At 36.8% G+C, this 25,042-nt stretch overlaps 2 protein-coding genes across 3 annotated transcripts in view; both read right to left on the bottom strand.

The window, feature by feature from the left end:
• LOC106090910 (cuticlin-4) overlaps nucleotides 1-23,170 on the bottom strand; it is a 64,965-nt gene extending 41,795 nt beyond the window's left edge. The window contains exons 1-2 of one of the 2 annotated variants that reach the window (XM_059360361.1): nucleotides 22,948-23,170; nucleotides 22,553-22,709 (exon numbers count right to left, since the gene is read on the bottom strand). The gene's annotated coding sequence lies outside the window, so the exon portion shown is untranslated. Of the gene's footprint in view, nucleotides 1-22,552; nucleotides 22,749-22,947 lie in introns of those variants that run through there. The other variant, XM_013257265.2, reaches the window with a different exon arrangement.
• On the bottom strand, nucleotides 24-10,514 carry LOC131997570 (uncharacterized). The gene is made up of 3 exons (XM_059368422.1): nucleotides 8,320-10,514; nucleotides 272-436; nucleotides 24-180 (listed from the first exon to the last, which is right to left on the bottom strand). The coding sequence occupies exons 1-3, from the start codon at nucleotides 10,512-10,514 to the stop codon at nucleotides 24-26; spliced, it is 2,517 nt and encodes an 838-aa protein (XP_059224405.1).
• Nucleotides 23,171-25,042: the final 1,872 nt, after the last annotated feature.

Consider the following 25,042-nt stretch of genomic DNA (forward strand, 5'->3'; position numbering starts at 1 on the left):
CCAAAAAAAAATATAAAACAAAACTACTGCTGACGAGTAAAAGATGCCGTTGTGGTCGCCAATGTATTTTTGTTGTTGCTACATGCACCACCACCACCACCACTACCATCGTCATCATGCGGACTGCTACTAATTGTTGACCTAATTTCAGTTATTCGAGTGAGTGTTGTTTGGCCTAAACTAAAAAAAAAAGTGTAGTAGCAACTGACTTTAAGAAAAGTTATCTTCGCTTGGTTGCTTGCTGACTTGGTTGATAGGATGGCTGACGAACTGGCTGGCTAGTTGACGCTGACGCTGTTGCATTGTTGCTCTGGCTAAGGCGAATTTTTTATGGTTTATGCACCAGATGTGCCTGACGCGGCGGCTGCTGCTGCTGCTGCAGCACTTCAATTGCACTCGCTCCTCACTCAGTTGCTGTTTTTCATTTTTCTTTTGGCTTTTTTTTAGCGAAGAAAGTGGTTTTCATTTTCCTTATTAAATTACAACTTTACGAATGAATTGAAATTGCTCGACTTGTTTTGTGTGTTGGCTGCCTAGCTTGCTGCTGCGGGGCTGTGTGCCACTAGATGGTTGGTCGATCATACATACATTGCGGTGTGAATGGTCTTTGGTCCTAGTTAGTTGGCTTACGGCTAGACTAGCTGCATGGATATGGGGAGCCTTGACAAAATGCTACATATATACACTTTCAGCAAAATCAAGTATCTGGCAACAAACAGGCATTTATACAAATGAACTGTCTCATAAGTCAGTCAGTCCGCCAGTCCGCCAGTCCATCAGTCGTTCATGCGAGTTTCGTGTCGTTTCTTATCTTTGATACATTTATTCATACATTTGTTTTGCGTTAACTTATAGGTTTGCCTTAGTCTAATTGCTAATAAATCATAAAATCAGACCTCAAACCACATCAAATGATTGAATTGGAAAAGAAATCACTTTGATAGCTACAGTTTGAAAAGAAAAACCAAAGACAAAAACCATTTCAATATTCATATTAACTTTCTTCCTTTCCCTTGTAATCCAAAACCATGGAAAGGGAATGTTTTCAGACTTTGGTTTTACACTTTTGTTGTCCCGCATGTCTTGGTTTTGCTCTAGACGCTAGGCTAGACTACTTTGGCCAAAAGTAAAAGTACGCTACGCTTCCGCAACGGAAATGGTTTTTTAATATAAATGGCCTTGGCTTAATATGAAGTGCATAAAATTGATCTAAATGGTATACAGGTATAATACAGGAGTTGTTCTTTTGTAAACAAAGTCCCAACGTTTGTAACAAAAAAATAGTTTGCCTGACGTACCTTTCGTTGATGGCTAATGCATTATTTTTTTGCGTGCAGATCTCAATTGGTAATTCAAACACTTTCAGAGTATATTTCAATTTATTTCGATGTTATGATACACAATTATATAAAAAGCCTTCCATTTTCGCCCATCCTATTCTGGGTTTGTATTATGATCTACTGTCTTTGTTATGCTATAAATAAAACAAAAAATTGCCAATCAACGTAAGTGCCTCAGAAATTCTTGCAGCGTTTTCTTGTACCTGGCAGCCATTTGTTCGTTGTTCTAATGCTTTTTTGTCATTGGACATACCCGCATTTTTTACCGAAACTTCAAAAATTGCTACCCGCACTCGTCCGAGCTACTCAATACACTGACTGCTTTTTGCTCAGTCAAAACAAACAAACTTGAGCCGGGCCGAACTTTGGTTACCCACCACCCTGGGTATATATGTAAACAATCGTTCGTATGTAAACCAGTTTCAGCGAAATCGGATAATAAATGCGCCTGTTATGGGACCAAGACCTTAAATCGAGAGATCTTTCTATATGGCAGCTGTATCCAAACCTGGACCATCTTCAAGTGGGGTATCGAGGAGCTTAGCACAACTTACTGTCACAGCAAAATCGCACAATAAATGCGCTTTTTATAGGCCCAAGACCTTAAATCGAGAAATCGGACTATATGGCAGCTATATCCAAATATAGACCAATCTGGGCCAAATTGCAGAAAGATATCGAGGGGCCTAACACAACTCACTGTCCCAAATTTCAGCGAAATCGCACAATAAATGCGCATTTTATGGACCCATGATCTTAAATCGAGAGATCGGTCTATATTGCAGCTATATCTACATCTGGACCGATCTGAGCCAAATTGAAGAAGGAAGTCGAAGAGCCTAACACAACTCACTGTCCCAAATTTCAGCGAAATCGGACAATAAGACCTTAAATCGAGAGATCGGTCTAAATGGTAGATATATCCAAATCTGAACCGATCTGGGCCGAATTCTAAAAATATGTTGAAGTGCCTAACACAAATCACTGTCGCAAATTTCAAACTTGAATGGGACTGCACTCATTGTGAGAAGTTGCCCCTGTTCCTTGATGGAATGTTCATGGGCAAATTTGTATTTTTGCAAATTTCTCTGTAAAGAGTTTTCGCTCAGTGGCAAGCCTCACACTCGGCTATAAAAAGAAGCTCTCTCTTGTCATTAAGCTAAAAACTTGAAACGGACAGTTCATATTGATATGGGGGAAGTCTCCCCTGTTCTCAGAATTTTCCTAAAAAATTCCAATGACAAAACCTCAACATGTTTGCAATTGAGTTTCAACACAATAGTCGGGCCCAATATTGGGAACCCACCACCATGGATTCTGCTAAAAATTTAAACAAAATAAATTTAGTTGAAGTGCATAATTTTATTGTACATACCAAACTTCTTTCGATTTAGCAAAAATTAAAGCTTCTTGGAACCGAACAAAGATAAAGAGAGAGACCGGTTTATATGGGAGCTATATCAGGTTATGGATTTGGACCGTACTTGGCACAGTTGTTGGAAGTCGTAACAGAACACCGCATCCAAAAATTTCAGCCAAATCGGACAAAAATTGCGGATTTTAAGAGCTCAAGAAGTCAAATTGGGAGATCAGTTTATATGGGAGCTATATCAGAGGACAACATTTTAGCCAAATTGGAAAAAAATTGCGGCCTTCAATGCGTCAAAAAGTTATATGAGGAGATCGGCTTATATGGGAGCTATATCATATTATGGACCGATTTGGACTGTACCTAGCACAGTTGTTGGTAGTCACAATAAAACACTACAGGCAAAATTTCAGCCAAATTGAACCAAAATTGCGGCTTGTAAGGGCGCAAGAAGTCAAATCGGGAGATCGGTTTATATGGGAGCTATATCAGGTTATAGACCGATTTGGTACAGTTATTGAAAGTCATAACAGAACACTAGATGCAAAATTAAAGCCAAATTGGACAAGAATTGCGGATTTCAAAGGCTCAAAAAGTAAAATCGAGAGATTGGTTTATATGGGAGCTATATCAGATTATGGACCGATTTGGACCGATTTTAGTACAGTTATTGAAAGTCATAACCAAACACTATAAGCGAAATTTCAGCCAATCAGACAAAAATTGCGGCTTGTAAGGACTCAAGAAGTCAAATGAGGAGATCGGTTTATATGGGAGCTATATGTAAATCTGAACCGATATGGCTCATTTGCAATCCCCAATTCAGTATCTGCGCAAAAGCGGCTGGCTTTACATGTTCGACCGCTATGGTGATTTCGACGGACGGACATGGTTAGAACGACTCCCAACGTTGAGACGATCGAGAATGTATATACTTTATGGGGTCTTAGACGAATATTTTGAGGTGTTACAAACGGAATAACTAGATTAGTATACCCCCATTCTATGGTGGTGGGTATAAAAGAAAACCTGTCAAACTGGTGTCAATTGTCATTTTCTACATGGGCCTCATTATACATATCAGAGATATCCAATGGATCATTTAAGTATTATCTTAAGCGTTAAGATATGCCAATGCTGATTGCCAACCACCACCAACGGCAGCAGAGAAAGTGAAACTGAATTTCCTGGAAGTATAAAACACCCCAAATAGAGATGCCGATCAATAGATGTGTGACAGCAGGAGCAACAAAGGCTTTGGTTTAGAAAAATCAAACTGCTGATACATAAATCGAAACGAAAATCGTAGTAATAAATCAATGACAAAGCTCTGCAATCTATCTAACATTTGGTTTTCTCATCAATGCTAGAGAATTGACCAAAACAACAATGCGAATGACAGGAGAAGACGACCAATTGAATTGAGCGACAACAACAGTAACTACCATACACAACACTGGACCAAGGACAGACAGGCACAAGCACAACCACAAAATATCTCCCCCATATGAGATCTTTCATGATCATCAATCATTGATTTTCACAAAAATTTTAGAGCAATTGTGGTGGTCAAACGTTTGATCGGTCGTTCATTGGGTTAGTCAAGTCTGTGGTTGATTGCACGCAGCTCTTTGCTGTGGCGCAAACACCTTCGTCATTGTCAATGACATTTTCCTCGGAGACAGTCTAACAATAAAACAAATCTCCAAACCAAAAACTCTCTTATTGCCATTGAGGAGACGATGAAAAAAAAAAAAAAAACTGAAACGTTAAAGAAAACATCGACTCAACCAAGATTGGTGGTATGTGTATAACAACAAACAAACACCAAGAAATTGCCTATCGTATGTAATTGGGCTTCTTTTGCTTGAATGAAAGAAACATGTTGAGTTTTCTCCTTGCCACAGTCAACAACAGCAATAGCAACAACAAAAATCACCACATCACTATAATTATTATTGCGTTTAACGTTATTTAATGTCAAACAAAAAAGAAACACTTAGCCCGCGTACCATACTCACTGAAGAAAAAACTCTGAGACACCCCACAAACTGTATGAAGTTTTTTTTTACGAAAAGAAAATGTTGTTTCTTGGGTTGTTTAAAAATCGATTTTTCACTATCACCTAGTTAGCTATAGTAACAGCAAATAGACGAAAATCTCCTAAACAAGTTGTACGATGTTGATATAAGAAGTTGTTTAAAGGTTATAGTACAATGACTGATGACACTAAGCAAAGAAATAGGTTTCAGAAATTTTTCTCATAGCCTTTGTCCTACGCAACAGTAACGTAAAATGCAAACATTTATAAATCAAAATAAGTAAAAGCGTACTAAGTTCGGCCGGACCGAATCTTATATACCCCCCCCCCCCTATGGATCACATTTGTCAAGTTCTTGGTCCGGCGTCTCTTTATAGCCAAACAAAGGATAATGGAAAAGAATTCTATCAGGTTATGGACCGATTCTGACCCTAATTGATTTAGATGTTTTGGAGACTATGCAAAATTTCAGCCAAATCGGATAAGAGTTTTGCCCTATAGTGGCTCAAGAAGTCAAGTTTCGAGATCGCTTTATACGGGATACTAGCTGGACAGGGCCCGCTCCGCTGCTCCTTCTTTCTCTCTCTTATTTTATTTGAGCTCTATACTGGCACGGTCAGGAAAAGAGACTTGTTTGGGTGTTCTAGTACGGCCTTTCTGATATTTCGCCCTAATGTGGATATCATATTGGTGCTCCACTCCCAAATTTCTTACATTTGAGGCTCTATTGCCTTGGTAGGTAAACATGTCCGATATGGGGGTGTTTTTGGGGGTGATTTGGAACCCATGTATCAGATTCGTGCTCTAGTCTAAAATACCTTTCATTTGAGCCTAATGTTGTCATTATTAGTTTAAATTTCCATTTGGCGGGCTTTGGGGGTGGGGTGGCCGCCCTAGACATCCCACCTTAAATAAGTACACCAAATTTATTGCAAAAGTCAGCATATATGTCCGGTTTGGGCAAGTACATCCTATTTAGGGGGTTGTTACGGATGTGGGACGTCCCCAAGACAGTTGGTCCCAAATGTTCGTGGTTTATTCCGAAATAACTTTCAGTTGAGCCCCATATTTCCATAGTCGGCAGACATGTTCGGTTTGTGAGTATTTGGGTCGTAAATTTGTCCTGATTGGGGGTTATTTTGGGAGAGGGACACCCCTAAACAATTGGTTCCACATTCGGATATCAGATTCGTATTTTACACTCAAGTAGCTTTTATTAAGCCCCATATTGCCATGGTCGGTAAATAAGTCCTGCTTGGGGGGTGTTTTAGGAAAGGGGTGGACCCCCAGAAACGTGGTCCCACATTTGGATATCAGATTCGTATTCTACTCGCAAATGCCCTTCATTTGAGTTCCATATTGCCATGGTCAGTAAATAAGTCCTGTTTGGGGGTGTTTTGGGAAAGGGGTGGACCACCAGAAACGTGGTCCCACATTTGGATATCAGATTCGTATTCTACTCGCAAATACCTTTCATTTGAGTCCCATATTGCCATGGTCGGTAAATACGTCCGATTTAGGGGTGTTGTGGGACTTGGGGTGATCCACCTAGCACTTGGTCTGACAATTGGATATCAGATACGTTTTCTTATACTAAATACCTTTCATTTGAGTCTAAATATATGTTTATTAGGTTTTAGGGTGGGACAGCCCCCCTAAGTACCCCATCCGAAATTTGGATACCAAATTTTTATTTTTAGGGTACTATAAGAATGCACACAAAATTTCGCACCAACCATCTCCGAGATCTGGCGTTTCTTAAAATTAAGTAAAATTCAGAAATCAAAAAATGTAGTACCCTATTTTCACCACGGGATCATTATGCACCATCTGTGAAAATTTCAAGAAAATCTATTCAGCCATTTCTGAGTCTATAAGGAACACACAAACAAACAAACAAACACAAATTGATTTTTATATATAAGATATATCAGGTTATAAACCGATTTAGACCATACTTGGTGTAGTTGTTGGAACTCAAATCAAAACATATCTTGCAAAATTTACAACAAATCGGATAGTAATTGCGCCCTCTAGCGGCTCAAGAAGTTAAGATCCGAATCGGTTTATATGGCAACCATATCAGCTTATAAACCGACCCAAGATCGGTTTGTATGACAGCTTTATTAAAACATGGACCAATTTGGCCCATTTACAATCTCAAGCGACCTACGCTAATAGTAGTATTCGTGCAAAATTTCAAGCGTCATGCGTGCCTTCGACAGACGGACGGACGGCGGACATGGCTGAATATACCCCATCCTATGTATCGTATACAAATTATTGAACGTTAGGTTGTAGCTATCGTATAAGTTGAGTTGGTAGCCTGCTCATTTTACCTTTGCAAGGATATGAGGTTCGATTCCCGTCAAAGCCTTTCGTCCGTCACTACTGTAGTATCACAATGGGCAAAAAATGTCAAGACTTGGTTAGGCTTAAAGGAGGGTATGGATTTTAGTCCGCTCCATGCTACCATGGACATACATTAAGCCAGAAATCGGCTTGCTTTGCGTTCTAAGTAATGAAATGTGATCGCAACCTTATGCGGCACCAAAGTCGTATGGTAGACCTATAAGCCCTATTATTAAGAGTAGGACACTCGGCCTACATTTAGAGGAAATCGCTTTAAACGAGGTTGTGCATAAGATAGATGAATCCTTCAATAGCAAGGTGTACATGCTGCCGTTGAGCATTGACATCGAGGAGGTTGTGGACCGATACACTGATCCAAAACATAGACCAAGTAAACTGGGTTCTTTGAGATTGAATAGGCCACATGCTACGGAACAGGTAAATAAACTGTGGGTCCCATGGCATAAGGATAAGAGAAAAAGTGGCCAGGGCACGTACAGTGGGAGAAAATTTAAATATATATAATTGTAAAAAATATTCGTGTGAGAACGGGAAGAGATATCTCTTTGTTTGTTTGTTTGTTTATTGATACCAGACATCACAAGATAAAAATCTTATAAGTGACGATGCCGGTTTAAGGAATGGATTACATCGAATATGTGTTAAGAAAAATATAAATAAAAAAGTAATTATATTATAAAATTTATCATAAGAGAATTTTTTTAGGAATTATACTTTAAATATAGTGTTTGAAAATTGTTTTCTTGAAAAGAGTAGCATTACTTATGGTTTGGATGTTGGATGGCAAATTGTTCCAAAGACGAATACTGTTGATTAAAAATTGTTTTTCAGAGTTTGAGGTTCGGAAGCGTGGTAGAATGATTTTTAGTCCTCTGCCAGATCGAGCAAAATGGAGATGATCATAAAGATATTTTGGCTGCTTAAGATAGATTATTTTTTGCAGTAAAATAACGCATTTCGCTTTGAGGAGGTTTTCGAAACTAATGTCGAATATTTTGTGGGCGAATTGAGAAATTCGGTCTCTCCTTTTCTTATTAAATATGTAGCGAGCAATGTTATTGTAGCTTACTTTTAGTTTGTTGAAGTCTCTCGAATCACAATTTGCGAAAATTTCACATCCATAAAGTAGAGTAGGTATAAGGTAAGATTTCGCTAAAAGCATACGTACTTGAAAAGGTGTAGAAGTCCGCACAGACCACAAACTTCGCAGCATTCCTTGAACTTTACCAACAGCTTTGTTTATATGATTAGTCCAAGTCAGTTTGGAATTGAATATTACACCAAGGTTGCAGGATGTATCAACAGTTTCTATTACCGAGTTGTTCAAAGTAGCTCTTACAAGAGGAATCTGGGTGGTTGATCGTTTTAAAATTTTCATCAGTTTAGTTTTTGACGGATTTAGACAGAGACTATTTTTACTCGCCCAGTTCTGGATTTCATTCAGATCGCAATTAATATTATTTATACATGATTGTACGCAATTTGGTTTAGCGCTGGAGAAAAGCTGAACATCGTCAGCGTACATTTGCACATTACAATGCATTGGAATATCAGGTAGATCATTTATGTATACAGAAAAAAGTAAGGGACCAAGGATAGAGCCCTGCGGAACACCTCTAGGTACATCAAGTGCCGCAGATGTTGTATCACCGACATTGACGGATTGACGGCGTCCGGTAATGTATAATGAAATCAGTTTACAGGCCGGTTTGGAGAAAAAGAAAAGTCTGTCAAGCTTCGAGATAAGAATATCATGGTTCACTGTGTCAAAGGCTTTACTGTGGTCCAGTAAAACCAGAAATGATACCATATTATTATCCATATTTTGTCTCAATTCTTCCACAACGTCAATTAATACAGTAGAGCAGTTTCTTTTTGTTCGAAAACCAGATTGTCTATCATTCAAAAGACCTCTGAAACTCAGGAAGGCATCTATTTGAGTATTTATAATACGTTCCAAAGCTTTAGAGAAAAACGGCAGGATAGCAATCGGACGGAACTCTGAATTCTGTTTGGGTATCGGTATAATTTTTGCCAATTTCCAGTCTGTTGGGAACGTTGACTTTGTAAGAATGTTGTTATAAATGTGTGTAACAAATGGAAGTATTTTCGGCAGTACCAATTTGGCAAATCTAGGATGTATGCCATCAAATCCCATTGCGTCAGACTTTATGGTTGCAAAACTTTGTAAGACTTCTTCGGGACTAACACATCTAAACGAGAATGTGTCTTCAATCTGTGCTGTAGAAATATTAGAATAAGTGTTTGTGCCAGGGTCCACAGTATTTATTTTCAAAAAGTTTTCATTTATCTCATCTAGGTCAGAGATAGAAAGACAATCAGTGTTGGTATTGGATTTCGATCCAATTCCGATGTTCCTTATTTCTTTCCATTTTCGCTTACTATCAATTGCATTTTCGAATTTCCTTTTATAGTACTGCTTTTTGGACTCGTTAGTCTTTTTGAGCACATCTCTTCTAGCGGATTTAAACGTGTCATACAGTGTAGGCAGTCTATAACGTTTCCATCTTTTATATGCCAAATTTCGAACGCTGATCAAGTGCTTGATTTCAGGAGTAAACCATGGCTGTTGTTTTCTGTTAGTATAAATGACTTTGACAGGAACGCATGTGTCGTAAATTGAGCAAAGGTTATGATTTAGGAAGGAAACTTGTTCGTCAACACCTTCCATATAGAAAATCTCTTCCCAAGGTACTTCATCTAAACTTTGATGCAGAAGTGGCCAGTCAATGTTTTTGAAGTCGCGATATGTCGATGTACAAACAGTGGGATTAATTTCGAAGTGGTATGTGACGAAAAGCAAATCATGCTTGGAGAATGCGGGGGCATCTAGCTGATTGTAGAGAGATATTTTGGACAAATGGCTGACAAAGAACACATCTAGCAGACTCGCGTTACTTCTTGTGAAGTGAGTTGGTGCGGAATCATTCACAGGAAGTAGCCCTAGGGTTTGCATTGAGTCGGCAAGACAGCGCTCAACAAGCAAGTTGCTATTAAAATCACCAGCTACGATTATATTGTCGTACTCGATGGAAATTATATCAATAGTTTCTATTAATTCTTCAAAATCTATTGATGAATTTGGTCTGTAGACGCAACCCAGCAGTAATCTTTTCTTGTCATCAGATAAAAGTTCCAGAAATAAGTATTCAATGCGGGAAGAGCGGTTTGACATACATTTGAGAGAGCAGCTTATACCATGTTTGATATATATAGCTACCCCGCCGCCATGAGTATGACGATCCGCTCTAAACAGTTTGTATCCCGTAACATGAAAAATGCTGCTATCGATTTCAGGATGAAACCACGTTTCAGATATACAAATGGCGTCGATGTCGGAGTTAATAAATGTATCGCGAAACTCATCCATTTTGTTATTAAGACTTTGGGCATTTATGTGCACCAGTTTTAGGCCTGTTTTTTGTTTTGATAGTATTCGTATCATGCATTTTAAGTTGTCTTTGGAACATTGTTTTGCTCTATCTAATATTATAAGAAAAATAAGTAATGCTACAAAGGTTTGTATAGTTACTTAGGACTACAATGTGAAATTTACTTAAAGTAAGTGGTGTAACATTTATTTTTTCTATGCAGGAAATCAGTGAGTAACAATTTATGTAAATAATAATAAAAAGTTCGAATAATTTATATATTGAGTCATGAAATATTTTAATTTTGATCATTATTATTGCTGGAATATTCTGCTGGCATGTTGATTGGTTCAGGACCGCCGCGAAAAAGATTGATTAATTTGCTGGTACTATCAACCATGATAGGTGGCTCATCTTTTGTTCTTTTGACATATACGAGGCCACGGAGACTAAATGTTGACTCGATGCATTTTTGCCGTTTTAGTTTAAGTGCATTTTGAAGTATTTTGTAGTTATAACTGGTAAGATTTTCGTTTACATAGATATGTTTATCGGAATCATATCCCACATGTTGTAGTTGCAATGCAGTTTTATGACTTTTTTTGAACTGCGATATATTTTTTAAAATAAAGTTTTTATCAGAGGGTGATGTTAGATTCACCATGATTGTTTCTGGAGTGTCTCTATTTTTATTAACATTGCAGACTCGATAAATTGCTCTGATGGTTGGAGTAGCAATGTTTAGATTGTTGCAAAGAGTGTCAAAAATTTGAAATAGATTTTCGTTATTTGTATAAGGGATACCGTTTATCCGAAGGTCACTCGCAACGTGTAAATTTTCGTGTTTTTGTTGTTGAACTTTTAGTTTTTCGATTTCATGTTTTAATACACCTATATCCTGGTTCATGTTTTCAATTTTGTCTGCCACTGTTTCAATTTTCTCAACACGATTGGTTATATTAGAAAGCTTTTCTGATAGCTTACCAATGTCTTTTCTAAATTCATCCATGCTCTTATCTATAACACTTAAGAGTCTAGATTCACTCTCGAGTATCAATGCTTTGATAAGCTCAGATTGTTTCTCGAACCGTTTATCTATGAGTTGAACAATACGTTGAGGAGAGTCATAATTAGACAAGCGAGGAGTTTTGCATACGTTCTCATCAGAGTAAGATCCACGGCCTTCTCTCCACCTTTTTGGCGCCATAACCAACTTATCTGTGGTGAGCGTGTTTTCACTGTTTATTGTTGTTATTTCAATTACTGGTACTTGCTCAGAGTGTGCCATGCTAAGAGATATTTATTTATTTTTTCGGTTTGTGTTTTTTTTTTTTTTTTTTTTTTTTTTTTTTTTTTTTTTGTTTTTGTTTTGTTGTCACTTAAGAATTTGCACTGAATGTTAATTGGTTCTTTATATTTTCAAGCGCAGACACTCACGAGAATTTAGATAAAGAGCACAGAGAGATGTTCAAATTTATCTAGTTTGATGTATATGTACTTGTAGCAAACAAGTTGTTTTGTTTATTTTATTTTGTTTTGTTTATTTGTATCGACGGTGTTTGACTGTTTTTCTGTTATTTTAGGTATCACAGTGAATTTGTTATGGCAATCTTTGGTTGTCGGTAGATTGAAATGGGTTTAAACTGATGTTTCTATTAAAACTTCAAGGAGGTAATTGAAACACGTCCGTTCTCTTTGATAACCTGTTTGATAACCTTTGAAGTTTGGAACGGTTAGAGCTGAGGTATTAGCGAGAGTATGATGGTTGGCGAAGGAGAGGAAGAGCACTAAAGGCACATTAAACTTATTTAGAGAACGTGCTGTCTTGTCATACGTGGGGCGATGGTGGTCCTCATCGTCACCTATTAGGGCACTGGAGACAATTCTAGATGTCCAACCCATAGACATAGAGATTAGGTATGACCCCACTTCGGCCAAGAGGCCAGAGGCGATAAGAGAGTGAATATGAAACATTTCATACCATTTCTGTATAATTACGGTGACGCACAGGATAGAATCGAAAAAAAACTAGTAAAATATCTGCCGTTTAAGGACAAGAACGGGTAGACATACCTCTTTGAAATATTATATGCTAGAGCTTTTTCGCTTTCTTTCAATAGAGATTAAACAATGAAAATACTTTTTTTGGCCAAAAAATGCAAAAAAATCAATTGAAATTTTAAATGGCTAAAGCTGAGGCCAAACCTCCGACTGAATTATCAGATGTTGACGGCTACTCCATCAAAGTCATTGTAAATTTTGTCACCAATTTAAATCATGCATCAAAATGAAAATCGAACCACAAATGTGTTCGTAAATCGCGAAAACAAAAAATTAAAGGGCCGACGATTTGGCAGTAAAAACCAGAGGACTGCTGTCAATAAACTTGGATAACCCGAAGCCTTTTGGGTCGACGCAGTCCGAGTAAAGGGCGTGGGCGACTAATGCGCGTGCAACACTGTGGAACAGTGAAACAGTCGGTAGGACGAAGAAAATCCTATGTGGTGGCCCGAATCGTGAGAGGACGAGGCTATTACTGAAAGGAAGTAAGGAGGTCAGTGGGGGGGGACACAATACCAGACATGAACCAACTTGCAGTAGCACGGAATTCCTAACTTGTCATTCCGTTAGCAACATTTCGAAATATCCATTTCCGATCCTATAAAGTATATTTATTGGGTTGCCCAAAAAGTAATTGCGGATTTTTTAAAAGAAAGTAAATGCATTTTTAATGAACTTTAATCAAATATACTTTTTTTGCACTTTTTTTCTAAAGCAAGCTAAAAGTAACAGCTGATAACTGACAGAAGAAAGAATGCAATTACAGAGTCACAAGCTGTGAAAAAATTTGTCAACGCCGACTATATGAAAAATCCGCAATTTCTTTTTGGGCAACCCAATATGATCTTGATCTGCGTAAAAATCTAAGACGATCTAGCCATGTCCGTCCGTCTGTCTGTTGAAATCATGCTACAGTCTTTAAAGTAGAGATATTGAGCTGAAAATTTGAACAGATTCTTTTTTTGTCCGATGTCGCAGAAATTTGGGACAATGAGTTCCGTTAGGACCTTTAATTAGGCCCAGATCGGTCCAGATTTGCATATAGCTGCCATATAGACCGATCTCTTGATTTAAGGTTTTGGACGCATTTATTGTCAGATTTCGCCGAAATTTGGGACAGTGAGTTGTGTTAGGCTCTTCGACATTTTTCTGCAATTTGACCCAAATCGGTACAGATTGGATATAGCTGCCATAAAGACCGATCTCTCGATTTAAAGCCTTGGCCCCATAAAAGGCGCATTTACAATCCGATATCACTGAAATTTGACACAGTCACTTATGTTAGGCTTTTCGACATCCGTGTCGTATGTGATTGAGATCGGTTTATTTTTAGATATACCTGCTAAAAAGATAAATATTTTGTTATACACAACTGAACAATGGCATTTACTTATAGGTATTTGGTCCAAATCGGAACATATTTCGATATAGCTGCTATGGGGCATAAGGTATGCATTTTTCGCCGGATTTTGAAGAAAGGTGGTTTACATATATACCCGAGGTGGTGGGTATCCAAAGTTCGGCCCGGCCGAACTTAACGCCTTTTTACTTGTTCGAGGTTACTTTTTAGTTTTAAGAGCGCACAACAAGCGGATTACTGGCTTAGTTGTATGTCTATAGCGCCACGGGGCGGATTAATATCCACACCCTCTTTTCAATCTAACCTATATTATACATTGATTTACATATGTTTTCAAAAACTGCTTAAACGAATCCCTAGATGCATTTAACTCAACCATTAATCGCCTAGTTTTGCCGATAATGTTGTATAGCAAACATATTGAAACCCCGAAGGTTCCGGCAAGGAGCATTGAAAGACAAAATCCGACAAATTTTTCTATAAAAATAAAATTTTGAGAAAATTTTCTATAGAAAACATGTCTCAATAACGAAGGTGGTTTTTATTCGATGAAAATAAACTGAAATGTCTTTCTTCTACGTTTTTATGATTTGACTGCTTGCTGAAAAATGAAAGTGTGATAAGACGCATTTTTAATAAGGCCTTTCTTTCGTCTACAAAAATCTGTATGTGTGAGCTGAGCTATTATAGGGTAGTGCATTAATCCGCCCATATGATAATCCAAACCTACATACACAATGATGACAACAAAATAAGTTTGTGTCTCAAGTCTTTTGTTACTACAGGTGCAACCTCAATCCCTTGAAAATTGAATAGATTTTCATAATACGTATTCCAAAAAAGAGATGAGCTCTCCTTTTTTTTTAGCTACAACCCGCTTATAACAAGTCTGAAATAAAAGTATGCTGCAGAAATTATTGTTGTGATGCAAAATGTAATAGTGTTGGTTGATTGGTGTTGCTTGTTTCCAAGCTCCAAGTGTTGTTTATGGCAGAGCGGCATTTTCATAGCTATCTTTTGTGGTGTTGTGAGTTGGTGCGTCTGTGTTTGTGTTGCTTTGTTGATTTTGCATTGTGTGGCAGGTTGATGCTAAATCTGCAAGAGTTTTCTTTTGCTGTTGCGCTTAAAGTGGAGCAGAAATGTGATTGCTGGTGTTGGTGAAGTGCAATGTGAAGATAATTGTTGTTGGTGGGCTGCTGCTGCTGGCAGTTGCTGACTGACTAGATGGCTAGCTTAAAGAAATCGTTTTTTTTTTTTGTTTTCGGATAAGGGGGGCGATACAACTGGTATATGGTGTGTATGTTTATAAACTTTAATATGGCGCCTCAAATGTTTAATATGTTGACATTAGTTCGTGTGTGTGAGAGTCTAGTCCAAACGGATTGCAATCACAACAACAATGCTTTAATTTCGATTGCAATGTTGTTGGCATCGCCGATGCGATGAAAGAAATGATCGCGCTGCCATCGAAAACTTTTTATGAGTTTTCTGAATCGAAATTACAACAACGTCACATTGCATCGCATCGCACTTTCGTTTGCACGATACCAAGATACCCATCATCAGCAGCAGTTAACGGAGGAGAAAAAAATCACAAATGTACAAAAACAAAATGTACACTAAAATAAAGAGCTCAACTGCGATTTCACCAATTCTTCGTTCGAGTGTAAAATCAACGATAACTAGAAAACTAACAGAGAATTTTTGGATCAGTGCTTCCCAATGTCAATGTCAGACGACATTACAAATGCAGAAGGAATAATTTATATATGGTTGTCATGGCCAAGTTTCTTTTTAATATTTTACAAAGTGATTTCAGGTAAGACTATTTTGTCTGCCTTTATTGAAAATTATAAAGTATTTGAAAAATGGGAAAATGTTTACTTTAATGAATATCACCGCCATAAAGCCCATAACTGGGGTTCTAGTAGGAATTAAAAGATAATTCGTATCAAACTAAGGAATTTTTTAAATGGTGAAGATCATATGTCGGTCATAAAACATACATAACGAAGTAAATATTATCCCATTACTTTTATTACTATCTACTTGTGGCGTCAACATCAATTCGGTCCTAACTTGTAGCTGCCAAGCTATAAATATTGTTAGAAAACATTCTCTACCAATCATGGAAGCAGATTTGTGGATCGAGCAGACAGCAACAGAATTCATTCAATTGATTAGTGTGGAGCAAATGATTTTTGACTAAAATGAGGGCTAGTTTTAGCTAACAGAACTAAATTGTATAGTTAGATCACTAGTTCATTGAGTTAGTTCTCTAGTTCATTCGGTTAGTTCAATAATCTTGAATTTTTCTTGCAATACTTCTGAGTTGAGCTGAACTGACACGTGAAGTGGTCAAAGTGACTGACCGGCGAACAAAGAGACAAAAATGCTTGAACGAACTAGGGGAACTAACTGGATGAACTAGTGAATTAACTGAATTAATTAGGGAACTAACAGAATGAACTAGATTCTGAATGCTTGATTGAACTAGAGAACTAGTGTCTCTTTGACCACTTTGCGTGTCAGTTCATTGAAATTGGTGTCAGACACACGATCAAAAATTCCCCCGAAGAAGAATTTAGATTTTATCTTGATGGGTATAAACTAAAACAAAAAGAAATTGTTATCCGAGCAGAGTGTTAGTAAAGAGCCTTCCCCTAAGTATATATACTAAGCATAGTAGATCACACTGCATCTTTAATCATAGAATGATATCCGAATTTGTTCAAAGACAAAAACTCACGGAATAGGGGGATAATTATGCAGCTTGATTGGCCATTTCGTCCACTGCGCATTAGAGGCTTGTAAGAAGATCCCTTATCTATTATTCTTTATTAGCATGCTCGTAACAATTGGCACAGTTAAAACCGCATAATTGTAATACGCTTAAGTGACAAAAACATCGGTTAAGTGAAAAAATCTCGGTTAAGTGAAAAAATCTCATTTAAGTGAAAAATCCCTCTTAAGTGAAACTTAAAAGAATTATTCATTTTTGGAATTTTTCAATGCATTTGCATTCTTTTAAGTGAATTATCGCTTATCTAAAAACAAACGCTTAAGTGGAAAAATTTTTGCACACAAAATTTCGTTTTTATATGAAACTAAAATCGCATAAGCGTAAAAGATTTTTCTATGGGCAACTTTCTGGTATTGAAAAAATTTGTGTCATTGCTCTTTTACATGGCTGCTGTGCCATTTTCAAATATAGCCAGCATTAAGAAGGGACGGAAGGGAAATTCGAACCCCAGCGTCATAGGCTTACATGCTAACATCACTATGCGATATCGCTTAAGAAAACGATTTTTACTTATCCGAACTACCCTTAACTAAAACTTCTGGATAAGCGGATTTTTTAATCCGCATTTTAAGTGGTTCACTTATCAGGTTTCGGTTGTATTAACAAATTCTACTATGGGCTAAGAAAGTTTTAATGAAAAGTTAAGTTGTCATGGTATATATCTATAACATTGGCATTGTATAAGGGCCAAGCTATATGCAGTACACTCGTATTCTGGCATTAGCATAAGGTCTGAAAAGGCCATAGTTTATCAGATTAAAGAGCTACGGAGACTGCACTATATTCAAATCAACATTTCCAAAGTGTTGTACGAGGGTTGGAATGTAGATCGTCTTTCTCGATCGACATTCTTAGTCGATTTAGCCATGTTCGTCCATCTGTCTGTCTGTCGAAAGCACGCTAACTTTCGAAGGAGTAAAGCTAGGTGCTTTTAATTTTGCATAATACTTCTTAATAGTGCAGGTCGGTTGGGATTGTAAATGGGCCAAATCGGTCCATGTATTGGTATAGCTGCCATATAAACCGATATTGGATCTTGACTTCTTGAGCTTCTACAGGTCGTAATTCTTTTTCGGCTGGGCTGAAATTTTACACAAAGTGTTTTATATTGATTTCCAACAACTCTTCCACGTATCGTTCAAATCGCTTCATAACCTGATATAGTTTCCATATAAACCGAACTCGGATCTTGATTTCTTGAGCCGCTAGAGGGCGTAATTATTATCCGATTTCGCTGAAAATTAGCACGAAGTGTTTTGGTTTGACCACCAACAACTGTGCCAAGTATGGCTCAAAACGGTTAGTAACCTAATATAGTTCCCATATAAAGCGATCTCGAATCTTGACTCCTTGAGCCACTAGAGGGCGCAATTATTATTCGATTAGACTAAAAAGTTGCACGAAGTGTTTTGGTTTGACCATCACCATCTATCCCAAGTAAGGCTCAAAACGGTTAATAACCTGATATAGTTCCCATGTAAACCGATCTCGTATCTTGACTTCATGAGCCGCTAGAGGGCGCAATTAACATCCTGCTTGGCTGAAATTTTGCACACATGCAATAAGAATTGCATGTATTGGTTCCTAAATCGGTTTCCGAAAATCTCACTCCTAAGAATTTTGAGAAAATTTTTGTTTGATTTTTTGAGCTTTAAAAAATTGCTGATTTTGGAAAAGCCAAATTTCCCCCAAGTCATGTCCTTATATGACGGTAATTTTTTTTTAATTAGTTGCGTTCGCCCACATTACGCCAATCCAAATTTCATTAGAATACCTTTTTCCTAAGTCGGGCTGGAATTTTTCTAAGACAGCTATTTTCTTCAGCGTTAATGCGGAAGGTCATAACAGAACACAATGCACAAAATATCTCTGTGGACTGTTATGATTTCTCTAGGAGTTTTAAAAGCCTTATCGAAAAAACCGGTGTATGTTTAAGGCATGTTGGGGCGATTTAGGACCATACTCGGATAATCAGTGTATTGCAAATTTACCTATGAACATTCCATTAAGGAACAGCGGCAAACTTCTCACATATCAATGAGTTATGTCCGATTTAAGTTTTTAAGCACAGTGATAAGGGGCCACCTTTTTATAACCGAGTCCGAACGGCATTCCACACTGTGACACCTCTTTGTGGAGAAATTTTTACATAGCTTTCCTACCATATGATACTACAGTACCTCACAAATGTCGCCAGCATTAGGAGGGCATAACCACCAATGAAATCGGTGTATAAGGTAGTTACATAGAAATATGGGCCGATTTCACCCATTCGATCTAAATTGAAAATCTGTATCTGTTCAACATTTCAAGCATATAATTAGCGTACTTTTGCAGACAAAAGAAGATGGCCAATCAACTTTGAGTGTCATGGCGCTCAAGATTGTTATCCTTTTTAGCATCTTTGTTCAATATTTCAATGAGTTACAAACGAGATGAGGTCATCTGAGAGGTCACACAGACACCTTGAAACTTACTTCCTAGAACGCTAAAATTTTGTCCCTCGGTTCGTTTGTCTATTTTTCTATGAGCAATACTACAATGTGGCTACTACAAACTTTTTAAAGTAGCTACAGATCGACTTTTAAGTATGACTGTTAAAAAAAACAAACTCTTCATCACCGAATTAGGTAAATAGTGTGGAAAAAGACAAATTAAGATCGGAACGATAAAATGAAAAAATTTGGCGGTGGTGTGCTAAAAGCGTTCTCCACTGAATTTCCTTCTGAAGAAATAATAGTGGAATCTTCCTTGGATATGGAATCTTTCTCAGAAATGTTTCTGCAATCCAATCAGTAGTTAAGTCATCTCAACCAAGAGATACATTGATCGCTCTTGGTGATTTTAATCTTCCTCAAATTAACTGGATTCATTTGTCCGAGTCAAATGATTTAACACCCGTGATACCGAGTGGCATTTCTAATTAATGTATCGGTATATTGTTCAATTTTGGTCTTTTTCAAATTAATTACATAAACAATTCATTTTCTAAATTACTCGATCTAATTTTCGTTAATCAACCATCTCAGTTATGTTTAAGTTGTAATGATCCGGTTGTAAGTCCTGAGGATAGACATCATCCGACACATATCCTATCCTACTCTTAAAGTTAAGAAAGATGTAGCAATTGAAAAAGTGTACTGTTTTGCTAAAACTGATTACACCAAACTGAACTCAAACTGGGATTAGCGAAAACGAAGTACACCAAACTGAGCTCAAACTGGGATTAGCGAAAACGTAGTATTTGAAAATTTAAGGTCACTGAAGATAACTTTTAATCCTGGTCCAGATGGAATTCCATCGAACATTTTAATGCATTGCGCGTTCGAACTTTCATATCCCCTTTGTACACTTTTCAACAGTTCATTGAAGCATGGATATCTGCCGGAATTGTGGAAGCAATCTTATATAAGACCTTTATTTGTAGCCGGAAATCGCAATGAGGTTTCTAAGTACAGGGACATTTCAATTTTGAATGCTATTCCGAAGCTATTAGAGAAAATTTTGACTGACACTTTTTCACATCAAGTCTCTTCTATATTGTCTCCCTACCAACATAGATTCCGGAAATCGAAATCGACGATAACAAATATTTTAGATTCTACTTTTTTAGTCAACGATGGCTTTAGGGAACGCTACCAAACGGATACTATCTATACCGATTTTAGTAAAGTGTTTGATAAAGTCAACCACAACCTTCTGTTGAGAAAAAAGACCTTTTTGGTTTTAGTCCCTCTTTACTAAAGTGGATCAGATCATATCTGACTGGACGTATTAAAAAAGTTAAATTTGGTACTGCAGTTTCTTAATCAAGTGTTATCTCTTCAGTTGTTCCACAGGATAGTCATTTTGGCCCTATGCTGTTTTGTTTGTTTATAAACGATCACCCTTTTACTTTAAAGCACTCGAATATTTTGATGTATGCAGATGATGTAAAGATCTTCAAATCGTCGAGAGACTCTGATGAACAGTGTTCAGTATGACCTTGATACTCTTAACGAATGGTGCAACCATAACATTATGGAACTTAATTTTTCCGAATTCAAACACATATCATTTCCAAGAATAATCTCTCTTAAAACTAGCTACTTTTTGGGTTCCAATCAACTTGAAGTAGTCTATAGCTTTAAAGACCTTGGATTTCTTCTAGACCAACGCTTAAACATCTCAATGTGACGAAAAACTTATATACGTCGCTAGTACGGTTCAGTGGTATGGGATCCGTACTACAATACTCATTCCGATTTGATAGAATCGGTTCAAAAACAATTTCTATTATTTTGTCTCCGTCGAAATGGAAATGAACTTCTGTCTCGTTCATTACCTTTTTTTGAGTACCGATTAAATCTTATAAGGCTTCCTACATTAAAAAGTCGTAAAGCCATGCTAAAAATTAGGTTTTTGTCTAAATTTATTCATGGTCAAATAGATTTTTGCTTTCTTTTCTGTCGAATTGTCTTTAACTTTCCAATCGGACCTACCAGATATTTTGATATTTTGAAAATTTCTTATAATAGAATCAATAGTGATCCTTTTGGGCACCTATGTTATCAATTTAATCAACTGAAAGATATAATAGATCTATCTGAGAATCGAAATTTAAAAAGGAAAATTATATTATCTTTAAATTCTTAACTTAATACATTTGTAAAAATATTGTTATTAGTCTGTATAACAGCTACCCTTATTATCTATAGACTTAAACAAAAAAAAAGAAAAGATTTTTCCAACTGACAAAAATTTCACTCGATCCATTCACTACTAGAACCAAGATTATGTATTGGCTTGCCCAAAAAGTAATTGCGGATTTTTTAAAAGAAAGCAAATGCATTTTAATAAAACTTAGAATGAACTTTAATCAAATATACTTTTTTTGCACTTTTTTTCTAAAGCAAGCTAAAAGTGACAGATGATAACTGACAGAAGAAAGAATGCAATTACAGAGTCACAAGCTGTGAAAAAATTTGTCAACGCCGACTATATGAAAAATCCACAATTACTTTTTGGGCAACCCAATAGTTTTGACGCCTTGATTTTTATGAATTTTTACCACTTTGCAACGAATAACACCTAGTATATGGAGGCTCAATTCTAAATATTTTTGTTAAGATTACTTGCGACAAATGTTCAAAATTATCACCTTTAACAACTGGATTTCTTTTTCGAAATTCCAATTTTCCCAATAATCATAATAATTGATACAGTGTAACCAAACTGGTTGAGAAACTCTGATTTCGAATGAAACAATTTGAAAGATGTTCGTTCGTTCGACAAACATTTGCCAGCCGGCCGACAAGGCAGTACATTAATGACCAACTATCACTGTCATTATCAACATCGTCGTCATCGTCATCGTCAACGTCGACGAGCAACCAACAACGGCTTCTTCATTCAAAAAAAAAAAGCAACAACAAAAAACGTAGGCAACAACAAAATCAGTAGCAATCAACAGTTTCAACATGAACAATGGCAACAAGAGAAATGGTGGCGATTGTTGAATATCTCCACACAGAGAAACTAACTAACAAATGCAACCAACTTCAACGTCGTAGTCATCATTGGCTGCAGCAAACGGCCAAAGCAACAGTATCAGCAGCAGCATCAGCATCACTTTCGAAAATCATTTGTGTGAAATTGAAAAATAGCCATAAAATCAATAGTAAGGCAAATAGTATGTAGGGTAGATTTGTTTGTCAATATATTTTTTTTAATTTTTCTCTTTAGAAAAACGTATCCTAATTTGTCATAGTCCTTTGTCAAAGTTGCTTTACTTTAAAATCAATTTCATTTTTTATTTGTTTTTATTTGCTTACCTTAATGTGTTTGTAAAACCTTTTTGTGTGTGTGTGTGTATGTAATCCGTTAAAGAAATTTTTTGGCTTTTATTAGAATTTGAAAATAATCCGTTACAAATGGCACGTTTCAATATTCTCAATTCAACACCTTGTGTAATATGCTGTTGTTGCTGGTCTGCAAGTAGTTTTTTTTTAAGGGAAATTATTATAAAAATTTTATTAGAAGCTTTTCAAAACACCATATAAGTTATATAATTTGACTTTTATGTTTATGTTCTGTTTTTGTTTTCAATTTTTAAAATTTCAAAAATTTTAAATTTTTTTCAAATATCTTTTAAACACTTTTATACACTTGTTGGCTAGTTAATTTGTTTATTTTTGGTTTTTTGACAATTTTTTATTTATATTTTTACCGTTATAATCCACTAAGAACTTTTTTTGAATAGTATTTCAATAGATTTTTTTTTCTTAATTTATTGTTTTATTTCGTTTAATTTTTTTCTTGGTTTTTAATATCCGCTTTAGTTCAGGATTTTTGTTTTTTTTTTTGATTTGAAATAGTTTCTTTTTTAAGTGTTACGTCGTTTGTATGGTTTACTCAAGACTGCTTTGGAAGCACCTCTCTTCGGACGAACAGTTTACACGCAAATGCAGCTAAGGCATTTTGATAACATGATTTTATATCGCGTGAAAGTTGTGACCTCTTTCGCTGCTCTCAACGTTACAGCTCAACCAACACTCAGCTTTTTTACTCTTCCATAACTCTCTTAGCCTAAAAGAAGCTCTCTCTTAGTCAGCATGGGATTTTCCTAAGCTTGGTATACGATTGCATAGGTAAAGCCATCAATAAGCAGAAAAGAATTACATAAATTGTGATGTGGTGGTTGTGGTCAACAGCAAAAAAAAGAACTTAAAAGATCAAATTTTTTACATGTAATTAAAAATAAGATACAAATATTGTTTTAACTCTTTAATGATTTTTATAGACTCCACCATATGCTAGGGGTATTTGTCTTTTTGTTTTAAAGCCTCAAAATGATAGCGATGTCGGTCTGTCCGTCCGTCTGTCAAAAGCATGCTGCGAGTATTTCCGAACCAATACAAATTTATAACTTATTGTTGATGTAGGTTGGTGGGTCATTCAAAGAACTTTACAAATACAATCGATTCTATTTGGGATTTGATTGCGTCATTAACGCTCACCTACTTGTTTATCTTGGCAATGTTTTACCTTGATGGTAATCTTAGCAGACTTTTGGTAAATGACGAATGTTGAGTGAGTTATATCATAATTAAGCCTTAACTGAGGCCTTCATGTTGTGAACTACACAATAAACCAATGGCTAAGGTTCGTAAAGGTCTAGAATTGAAATGCATTTTTCAAAAGCTCAGTTAAAATAGCAGTTCATATTTCAGGCCGATCTTAGGCAAAGAGTTAAGTTTCCTTTTAAGGGTAAAAAGGGCTAGAGCGCTCCATTTAGAGGATGTTTTTAAACTTCACCCAGTTAAGGCCTTAATGTAATCAATGACATTCAAATGTTTTTACAAATTTTGCCCACAAACATTCCATTTAGGAAAAGTGCGTAAACTTCTCACATATAAATGAGTTCTGTCTGATTGAAGTTTTAGCTCATTGAAATTTTTTATAGATGAGTCGAGCCGTTGGGACTGTTCAGCCATATATAAACTTCTCCCCAAAGAAGATCGCCGGCATTAGGTGCGTATGAAACCACAACTGAAATATTTACTGACAGGATTCGAAGCCAGGCGTTCAGCGTCATGGGCGGACATGCTTACCTCTGCGCTACGGTGGGTTTCAATGCGGCCAGTATGTGGCCGCCATATGAATGAAAGTGTACTTTCGTTTAGTAGGCCACCGTGGTTATGACTCCCAATGACGCCTGGGTTCAAACGCCGGCGTGAGAAGCAGAATAATGTTTAGGTGGAGGGGCGGCCCCCAAACACTTGGTTCCACATTTTGATAACAGGTTCGTGTTCTACTCTCAAATACCTTTTATTTGAGTCCCATATTCGATAAATATCTCATATTTGGGGGTGTTTTGAGGACTAGGATGATACCCCAAATATTTAGTCCCACATTTTGATATCATATTCGTATTCTACTCTCAAATACCTTGCATTCCCATATTGTCGTGATTGGTTTATATAAATTTTTTTTGGTTTTTGGGGGTGGGGCGATCATTAGATACCCCATTCGAAATTTGAATACCAAGTTTTTGTTTTTAGCTTACTATAAGAAGCACACAACATTTTGCTTAAATTGCACCACCCATCTCCAAGATCTAGCGTTTCTAAAAATTAAGGGGTCATGTCCGTGGAAGCCGAACATCTGTTTTCCAATCCCGGCGTGAATATCAGAAAATATTTTTCAGCGGTGGTTACCCCTTACAAATGATGGCGACATTTGTAAGGCCCGTCTGTTAACAAATCACTCCATTCGGCTCGGCATAAAAAAGGGAGGCCCCATATCATTGAGCTTAAACTTGA

Source organism: Stomoxys calcitrans, chromosome 1 (genome assembly GCF_963082655.1).
Source record: "Stomoxys calcitrans chromosome 1, idStoCalc2.1, whole genome shotgun sequence".
NCBI lineage: Eukaryota > Metazoa > Arthropoda > Insecta > Diptera > Muscidae > Stomoxys > Stomoxys calcitrans.

Excerpts from the sequence above, each read along its gene's own strand:
- LOC131997570 (XM_059368422.1), bottom strand. The coding sequence starts at position 10,514 with ATGGATGAGTTTCGCGATACATTTATTAACTCCGACATCGACGCCATT. Across the intron at positions 437-8,319 it reads GGAATGCTGCGAAGTTTGTG|CCAAAAGAAAAATGAAAAAC; the intron begins GTCTGTGCGGAC and ends GCTAAAAAAAAG. Across the intron at positions 181-271 it reads CAGCGTCAACTAGCCAGCCA|TTTAGGCCAAACAACACTCA; the intron begins GTTCGTCAGCCA and ends TTTTTTTTTTAG.